The sequence below is a fragment of the Passer montanus genome, unplaced genomic scaffold (genome assembly GCF_014805655.1).
Source record: "Passer montanus isolate IOZ18808 unplaced genomic scaffold, ASM1480565v1 scaffold76, whole genome shotgun sequence".
NCBI lineage: Eukaryota > Metazoa > Chordata > Aves > Passeriformes > Passeridae > Passer > Passer montanus.
Genome location: NW_024372813.1, coordinates 2,728,808 through 2,737,942, shown reverse-complemented (window position 1 = coordinate 2,737,942; position 9,135 = coordinate 2,728,808). Strand labels below are relative to the sequence as shown.

General features: G+C 53.9%; 1 protein-coding gene across 12 annotated transcripts in view; it reads right to left on the bottom strand.

Moving 5' to 3' along the window:
* Positions 1 to 1,287: 1,287 nt before the first annotated feature.
* Positions 1,288 to 9,135, bottom strand: part of ZNF185 (zinc finger protein 185 with LIM domain) — a 30,178-nt gene continuing 22,330 nt past the window's right edge. For 9 of the 12 annotated variants that reach the window (XM_039731315.1, XM_039731316.1, XM_039731318.1 and 6 more), the window contains 6 exons: positions 8,148 to 8,225; positions 6,807 to 6,875; positions 5,667 to 5,747; positions 4,810 to 4,912; positions 4,150 to 4,248; positions 1,288 to 3,365 (listed from right to left, as the gene is read on the bottom strand). In XM_039731315.1, the coding sequence (XP_039587249.1) occupies positions 4,150 to 4,248; positions 4,810 to 4,912; positions 5,667 to 5,747; positions 6,807 to 6,875; positions 8,148 to 8,225 (430 nt within the window). In that variant the 3' untranslated portion in view covers positions 1,288 to 3,365. The remainder of the gene's footprint in view (positions 3,366 to 4,149; positions 4,249 to 4,809; positions 4,913 to 5,666; positions 5,748 to 6,806; positions 6,876 to 8,147; positions 8,226 to 9,135) is intronic. The other 3 variants (XM_039731320.1, XM_039731326.1, XM_039731327.1) reach the window with 2 other exon arrangements.

Here is a 9,135-nt window from a genome sequence, read left to right as displayed (position 1 = left end):
GGCGGGCGAGGGCAAGGGGGTGGAAGGAAGTGAGGTGGAATGGCGGTGAGAAGGGGGAAAAGGGGATGGGTGAGGGGGGAAGCGATGATGGGAAGGAGGTGAGTGGAGTGAGGGGGGAAAGGGGTGGATGAGGGAAATGGGGTTCATGAGAGGAGGAAAAGGGATGGATGAGGGAAATGGGGTTCATGAGGGGAGGAAAAGGGATGGATGAGGGAAATGGGGATTCATGAGGAGGGAAGGGGATGGATGAGGGAAATAGGGTTCATGAGGGGAGGGAAAGGGATGGATGAGGGAATAGGGTTCATGAGGGGAGGGGAAAGGGATGGATGAGGGAAATGGGGTTCATGAGGGGAGGGAAATGGGGATTCATGAGGGGGAAAGGGGATGGATGAGGGAAATGGGGTTCATGAGGGGAGGGAAAGGGATGGATGAGGGAAATGGGGATTCATGAGGGGAGGAAAAGGGATGGGTGAGGGAAATGGGGTTCATGAGGGGAGGGAAAGGGATGGATGAGGGAAATGGGGATTCATGAGGGGAGGAAAAGGGATGGGTGAGGGAAATGGGGTTCATGAGGGGAGGGAAATGGGGATTCATGAGGGGGAAAGGGGATGGATGAGGGAAATGGGGTTCATGAGGGGGAAAGGGGGAGTGGCAGGAAAAGGGTTAAAAGGGGGGAAAGGGGTAAGTGATGGCAGAAAAGGGGTAAGTAAGGGAAAGGGGCAAGTGAGGGGGAAGGAGGGGAGTTCAGAGGGGAATGGAATGGGTGAGGGAGGAATGAAGGAATTATAGGGAAATGGAGCAGGTGAGGGACGAAAGCGGGTTTGTGAGGGGGAAAGGGGTGAGAGGAGGAAAAGGGATGAATGAGGGGAAAATGAAGGAGTGATGGTGGAAAGGAGGTGAGTGAGGAGGAAGAGGGGTGAATGGGGGGAGTGGATATCAATGAGAGGAAAAGGTTTAAAAGGGGGAAAAGGAAGTGAGAGGGAATGGGGTAAGTGATGGCAGAAAGGGGGTAAGTGAGGGGGAAAGGGTGAATGAGGGGCTATGAGAGTGAGGGGGAGGAAAGGCAAGGAGGGAGAAAGGCAAGAAAGTGAGGGAAGAGGGGAAAGGGAGAGAGGAAGAGGAGCAAATGAGGGGAAAAGGGCTGAGTAGGGAAGGGATGAGTGAAGGGGGAAAGGGTCTCTCCCTGTACATGTGATCCACAAAAATGCACAAAATACAGCTTGGCTGGCATCTCCCAAAGCTTTGGTGCATGTAACATCTCTTCAGGACAGTTTTATCGAGCAACAATAAAACTAGCACCATTCTTTGACATCTTCTTCCCAAATGTGCCTGTTGGACCCACACACAGCCTCTGGCAGCTCCTGATAAGAAGCATTTGATGTTTGGCAGTCACCAAGGCCACGTGCTAGGAGCAGAATCTCGTTTTTGTACCGGTTGGCCTCAACACCACGTCCAGCACTGACACTGCTCAAGGTCTGTCCTGGTGGCAGCTGGGCTAGTGTTAATTTTGTCACTCTGTTGTTAATTTTCAGATGCTCTGGAGAGGTTTGGTCTGTGCAGAAGATGGGATTTCCAAAAGCAGAGGTGCCTGTGCCACCATGGGAGCTGCAGTGCCAGGATGGGTTTGCCTCCACCTCTGCTCAGTCACCACCAGCACATTTCATACCCTTTATTTATTTGCTTTCACGTGAAATAATCTGGTCAAGATTGGTCCCCACAAGCAGCAGAATCCCAAGAGAAATAAGATCTTTTTGTTAAAGAAAATGCATTACCTCATCCATCATGCAGGAAAATATCTGTGTGCAGGTGACCCTTCTCCACAAATACCAGGAAGATTCACCTCTTTGAATAATTCATTTGTTTTTTATTCATGGGGTCAGCAATTCTTCAAAGCTCAGACCAATACAAATTATAAAGCATAACATTTTTATAATAGCTGCAGGTTCCTTTTGGGTGAATCATGTCTTTAAGGGGGAAAAACCCCTCCTGTCAGGGAGTTGTGCAGAGCCAGAAGGTCCCTTCTCAGCCTCCTTCAGGCTGAGCCCCTTTCCCAGCTCCCTCAGCTGCTCTCAAACAAACAAAAATTCACGTGGGGGATCAGCATTCCTTTTTCCCCAGGTAATTACAGGATTTTAGGAGAAGCCTGGTTTTCAGCAATTCTTGGCTGTGAGGATGGGGAAGGCCTGGTTGCCCAGAGCAGCTGGGGCTGCCCCTGGATCCCTGGAAGTGTCCAAGGCCAGTCTGGACAGAGCTTGGAGCAATCTGGGCTCATGGAAGGTGTCCCTGCCCATGAACCTTAAAATAGATGAACTTTAACTCCTTCCAGCCCAAAGCATTCTGGGATTCTATAGTTCTATGATTCCTAATGCTTCCCACGAGGAAGCAGTTAGTCTGGACACCTGACTTTTGAAAGGTTTCAGCATTCAGCATTCCCAGCCTCTCAGCTCTGAGATAAGGGTTAAAACGACACAATTCTGATTTTACTGAGTGCAGCATCTGCTGGAAGTTCAATGCTGTTAGTGAGCATTTGGGCTGTGAATAACCTACAGCAATGAGGTCTTGGCAAAGCCCTGCTGAGGGGGGAAAGTGGGATTTCAGCTGAGAAGAGCTCTTTGTCAGCAGAGGGACTCGAGATGCCCCTGCTCGGGCACAGGACACCTGCCCTCGGAGCCGGAGCCAAAGCCCAGGGGAAGGACACTGTTATCTCCCCAAGCAGGCAGCAGCCACAAGTGCTGCTGCAGCATCCTCAGGGAAGAGGCAGGAAGGGGAATTAAAGCTGACACACAATTAGAATAGTTTGCAAGTGCTCCTGGAATCCTGGAGAAAGCAAATGGAAATCAGGCAGAAGCTATTTCTAGGCTGAATTTGGGGTTGAAAGACGCAGAAATAGGCTTTCACTAAGGACTAAATTCAAACCCTCCCAAGAATCCAAATTTAGTGTTTAAGGCTCCCAGTGTGTGTGTGCCAGCTCGCAGAGCCTGGCTGCACAAGGGAAAGAAATACAAATACCATCAGGAGAGACTCGTGGCAATTAGCTGGGATAAATCCGAGGAGCTGTGCCTGACTCCAGCTCCGGGAGCACGTGGAATCTTCGTGCAGCTAAAGCCAGGCTGGGGGGCTCAGCACCTCTGGAAAATGTTATCTTCGAGGAGGAGGCTGCCTTATCTCGTTCCCATCACCCTTGTCTGGTGCAGGTGACAGCATCAACCAGCAGGTGCTGAACTCAACCACGGCCACGGGGCAGCGAGAGGGAGAAGAACTCGAGGGAAGCAGGAGCGGGAGTTCTGCAATCTCAGCCAGTCGGGAGCTGCGGCATTCCCAGGCGTGCCGCCCGGCACGGGCTGCATTCCCAGCTCCGCAGGGCCCTGCAAGCACACCAAGAGCGGCTGAGCACGGGCTGATCCCGCCGGGAATGCGGCCTTGGAGGTCGGTGGAGCCGGGAGCGTGCGGGGATGGGCACCTCACCAGTCACATCCCATTACCAGGTACGGGGAGCAGCGGGGCAGGAGCCCCGTTCCCTGCTCCTCCTCCTGCTCTGTGCCGGGAGGCATCGGGAGCACACGAGGTTTCCCAGCCCCAGCACAGCAGCTCTGGTCGCTGCCATGGCACCTCCTGCTCCTTCCAGATAATCAGACAAAATCAAACCGTGCCCAACCCGCTCCTGTTGGAATGTACAACCCTACCCGAAGGTTTCCAGCTCAGAGGATGTTTACTAAAGGAGTAGCTGCACCTGCCTCCCAGGAGCAGTGTCCCTGGCAGGGGAGTGTCACAGCCCCGAAGCACCTGCACTCCCTGCACACAGGGGGTCAGCTCAGGACACAGTGAGGAACCTTTAACTGCCTTCCGTGGGGACTCTGCACCTCTGAGGGACATTTCTGTCATCACTCAAGCCAGCCTCTGCCTGTCACCCCCGGGAAGCCACCACAGCCTGTTTGTCTCCAAGATTCTGGCTCCAACCAACACCCCCGGGACAGCACAAGTGAGTTTCCAGCCAATGCTGTAGCAAGACTTGCCACTGAACACCCCAGGGAGATCCCTGCCTGGTCACCCTGGAAATGTGAGGGGTAAATGCCCTTCACCAGTGAACCCTGAGCTCTCACCCAGCCATCCCCCTGGGAATGCTTTCAGAAAGGGGCCCTGGAAACCCACCTAGAAGAGCTTCTCGTAGCACTTGTCACAGTGGACAATGTCCCGGTGGATGAATATTTTATCCAGGAGATCTCCCATTGCTTTGTGGCAAATTCCACACTGCCAAAGGGAAAACAAGGAGGTTGGACAAGGCAAAACGCCACGCAGGAACAGCAGAAGGGAGGGAGCAGAGGTCTCTGCATCATTTTATTAAAAGGTGAGGATGCAACCTTTGAGGCTGCCCTTTCCTACAACAGCCAAATGTCCCTGCAGGCCTCTTCCTCCCACACTCCCCATCCCTCCTCCTCCCACCCTCCTCACATCTCCACACACCTTCCTTACAAACCCTGCAGGGTTTGAGGATTCAGTCACCTCCACTAGAGCACAAAGAGCACAAAGCAGCAAGTCTGCCCCAAGGACAGTGGGGCAAGGACATGAGGGTGTTCTGGGGATGCTGCCAATAATAAAGAATTCTTCTTCTAACATTTATTCAAGGACCTGAAAACCTTCTGGGGACACCTGTGACTGCCTGACTGTTTTTGTCCCAATGTGAGGTAAGGATTTGGCACACTCCATGTATGTAAGGATTTGGCACACCCTCTGAAGGCCTGGGGATGGAATTTGCAGGAAGATCCCTGCTCCCAGCCCTGCCCTTCCCAGCAGGCAGGCACTGGGGCTTACCCTGAAGCAGTACTCATGGCAGTGGATGTTCAGGTGCTCTATGATGATCTTGGGGCAGTCTCGGATCTCCCGGCTGCAGTAGCTGCACAGGGGCTCGCTGGACCTGGGAAGAACAGGGCACTGGATGCCTCTGAGATGCTGTGGTTCCAGTCCCAGCACTGGTGCCAGGGGTTTATCCCAGCCATCAGCAGCCTGCTCCCACAGGTGTGACTGTGTGAGTCACAGAACAGGGGACTGTGCTGTCCCAGGATAGATCTCAGAATCCTACAGCTGTGGAATCATGGAATGGTTTGGGTGGGAAGGAACCTTAAAGCATATCCAGTTCCACCTCCTGCCACGGCAGGGGCACCTTCCACTATCCCAGGGGGCTCCAAGCCCCAGTGTCCAACCTGGCCTTGGACACTTCCAGCCACAGCTGCTCTGGGCACCCTGTGCCAGGGCCTGCCTACCCTCCCAGAGGAGAATTTCTTCCCAATATCCCATCTAACCCTTCCTCAGTCAGTGAGAAGGCATTCTCTTTTGACCTGTCACTCCAGGCTCTTGGAAATAATCCCTTTCCATTTTTCTTGTGGGCTCTCTTCAGGCCCTGGAAGGCCACAATTAGGTTACCATAAAGCTTCTCAGTTGCAGACTGAACAACCCCAATTCTCTCAGCCTTTCCTCACAGGAGAGGTGCTCCATCCCTCTGACCAAATTGGTGGCCAGCTCTGGCCTCTGACTTGGAGTCCTTGTCACTGCATTTCCATTTACTGTGCTGCTGTTCCACAAACACAGCCCAGTGTCCTCAAACAGCAAAGCCTTACAATCATTTCTGATGGAGATTTGATGAACCTGCCCAAGGCAGCCCCCCGTCCTACCTGTGCAGGGGAGCACTGGACAGGTAACTGTGGTGGCTGTAGCTGCCTCTCTCCAGGTCACTCAAATCCACAAGGCTGCCACTGTGGAAGGAGGGAGGCAAAAATCAGTGCTTGGCAGTGATATGTGGGAAGAGAATTTCAGATAGAATTATCATCTAATGATTGGGAATATCCTGGCTACCTGTTCCTTGGTGAAGGTCCTCCAAGTGCCTTCCCAGGACACAAAGAGGAACCTCTAAGTACCCCCAGAGAGGACTCCAGGCAAAATTCCCCTGGCCTCACAAGGACCCTCATGTTTGCATCCAGCCCCTACAAATAGCAGCTTTTCACTGCTACAACTCCAAATCCTGCACTATTGGGCAGGAAAAGGCACAGAGCACATCCCTGCTTTCACCCCTCATCCAGCTGAGTGTTCCCTCTCTGCTCGAGTTTCCTGATATTTGGCTTATCTGTGGCTGCTGACAGCAGCTTTGCTGAGCTCTGGGACAGGCTGGAGATGGAGGGAGTGTAATCTGCTCCCCCAGGGATGCCAGCAGAGCGCTGAGGGAGGATAATTCCTGCAGGGAGCCTCAAACTGGGAACTGGTGCCACATCACTGTGAGGATGGTGTGCATGGGGCCAAATCCTGCTCTTGTCACGCTGGGGCCAGTCTGGAGCAGCTTCACTTGAGCAGAACTCAAAGGACTGAAGACTTAAGGTTGAAAATGGTACAATTTAACCTTTTAAAACTAATATAATGAAGTTTTTCCAATGAGAACCCTCACCCTCCACATTCTCCTCATGCATTCCAGTCATTGTTTACAGGTGCACAGTGAAGCCTCACAGTGCCCAGCCTGCAGTGTGGTGTTTTCACCCACCTCAGACACCAAGCCACTCCAGGAGGAGCTGGCCTGTCCCCTGGCAGCAGTGGGACACGGGTCCTGCTGTCACCCCCACAGCAGGAGTAGAACTCCCCCCCGGGCTGATCAGCTCCAGCTGCTCCCTCCTGGTGGGATGTATGAGGCGGCAAAGCCCAGCCCTGGGCTCTGCACGCGTGTGTGACACACGGGTGTGACACCTGGCAAGGTGTGACACCCGGCAGTGACACCCGGCAGGGTGTGACACCCGGCAGTGACACCGGCTGTCCCCAGCGCTCCCTACCTGCCGTGGCGTGGCGAGGCTGCAAAGCCGCCAGTGTTCACGTACTCCTTGACAAAGAGGATCCCTCTCCTGGGAAAACGGGAAACATTTGCATGAGAAAGGAGCGGCTGGGGCTCGGGCAGGGGCCGCGTGTGTGCCCCCAACACGGAACGCGTGCGGGAGAGGCTCGGAGCGACCGGGGGCTGTTGTTCTGGGATAAATCCTGCATATCGAGCATTGTCGCTAAATACCAACTCCTCTAATTACCCACCAAAACAAATCGAGTTAATTGGAAAGAATGGGATGGATAATGTACCCTTTCATCCAGTTATGGGTTTCAGGGATAAGTCTTTCCCAGCTCCCGTCAGGATTAGGCACACAATGAGCTCGGGGAGAGCTCCCAGCTCCCCGTTACCGCCGAGCCCTGTGGCACAGCGCTGCTTCCAGGGGCTGCTCTGCCTCTGGAACATCTCCAGTGTTTTCAGCCAATGTGTGAACTGCTGCTGCTTGGCTGGGGACATTTGTACCTCCCTTGCATATCCCTGCCTTTTTCCAATCCCAGCTCCAGAATTCCATGTCCCACCCTGGTGCAGCTCCGTGCAGGCTGAGGGGAGCCCTGTGCCCCCCACCCTCAGCCTGCAGCCCTGACAGGAATTAATCAGCCTTTTTCCATGGTGCATTTCCACTGCTGCCTAAAAGCTGGGATTAATCCTCCCTTCTTGCACTAAGACCTGTCATGGTTAAGGAAAGTAACCCCCTTTTTCCCTTAAACCTGAGCACAGGCTCTATGTCATGGAATCATAGAATCATTAATGTTGAAAAAGATCTTTAAGATCATCAAATCCAACAATCAATTAGTGCCACCACCATGGTCACCACCAAACCCTGTTTCCCAAGTGTCACATCCACACATTTTCTGGACATCACCAACCTCAACTTCCCCTGGCCCAGCCTGAGGCTGTTCCCTCTCCTCCTGTCCCTGTTCCCTGGGAGCACAGCCCGATGCCCCCCAGCTGTCCCCTCCTGTCAGGGAGTTGTGCAGAGCCAGAATGACCCCCCTGAGCCTCCTTTGCTCCAGGCTGAGCCCCTTCCCAGCTCCCTCAGATGCTCCTGGGGCTCCAATCCCTTTCCCCAGCTCCGTTCCCTTCCCTGGCCATACTCCAGCCCATCAGGGTCTGCCTTGTCCTGAGGAGCCCAGAACTGACCCCTGGATTCCATGTGGGACCTCAGCAGGGGGACAATCAGTGTCCTGACCCTGCTGGCCACAGTGGGTGACACAGCCAGGTGCCACAGCTGGGATTCCTCACAAGCAGGATGGCCCCAGCCTGCAGCGAGGGGATTGTGCCCCCCTCGGTTGTTTACCCGGCAGTGCTGGAGTCAGGCTGGTACCCAGAGCTGTGGTGGGAGCTGCAGAGCCTCTCACTGGAACTGGAGAGGAGCCTGTGGAGACAGGGAAAAGTCTGGGAGCCATGGCAGGATCCAAACAGGCAGCCAGGAGAGTGGCTGCCACTGCTGGGAGGGCAGATGGACAGCACAGCCCTTTGCCAGACCTTGTCATGGACCACACCAATCCCTTTCTCCTTCTACACCTGCCACAGGATAGAGACCCTGTCCTGGAGAAGGGATCTGGGAAGGCTCACTTGTAGGGTCATGAGATGGAAAATCCACTGAGATCTTCCAGTGAGGATGGGCTGAGTGAGTGGGAGCCTGACTGGGAGCAGCCAGGGGGAGAAAAGGCACAGGAGGAATTGCAGGAGATGGGAACATTCCCAAGGCAAATGGAACTGTCCCCAACTCAGTAATTGGAAGGAAGAATGCAACAAAACTATGGAAAACAGCTCTGTCCATCCGCTCAGCAATGAGACCTGGAATGAGGCTGACCTTTCCTGGAGCCAGTCTAAGGATGCTGTGCCTCCCTTCATCCCCACAACCACTCCTTGTTACAGATCCCTCAGCCTTGCACTGGCAGCTGCATCCATCAGCCATGGATGGCTGGCACTGCCAGGAGGGACAGCAGGGGGCCCGGGATAATGGCATTCCATACTGGATACCTCCTGCCTTCTGGGAGCAGTTCTGTCATTTGACCATTGACATTCTAGAGACAGTGACCCTCTCTCTTTGCTCTAATCTCTGTTTTTCCATAGCAAAGGCCAGTTCCTGGCCAGGAACCAGCTCCCCATTCTCCTGTCCCTCTCTTCTGACCTCCCACACAGTGAAAAATCTCCACGGATTTTTCTGGATGTATCCCAGACCCTGTGCTAGGCAGCTTTAGCTAGGAATGGCTTAAGTGCTGGTCTGTACCTCTGGATCATGCATCCACTCCCTGGAAACCAATCCTCCCTCTCTCAGC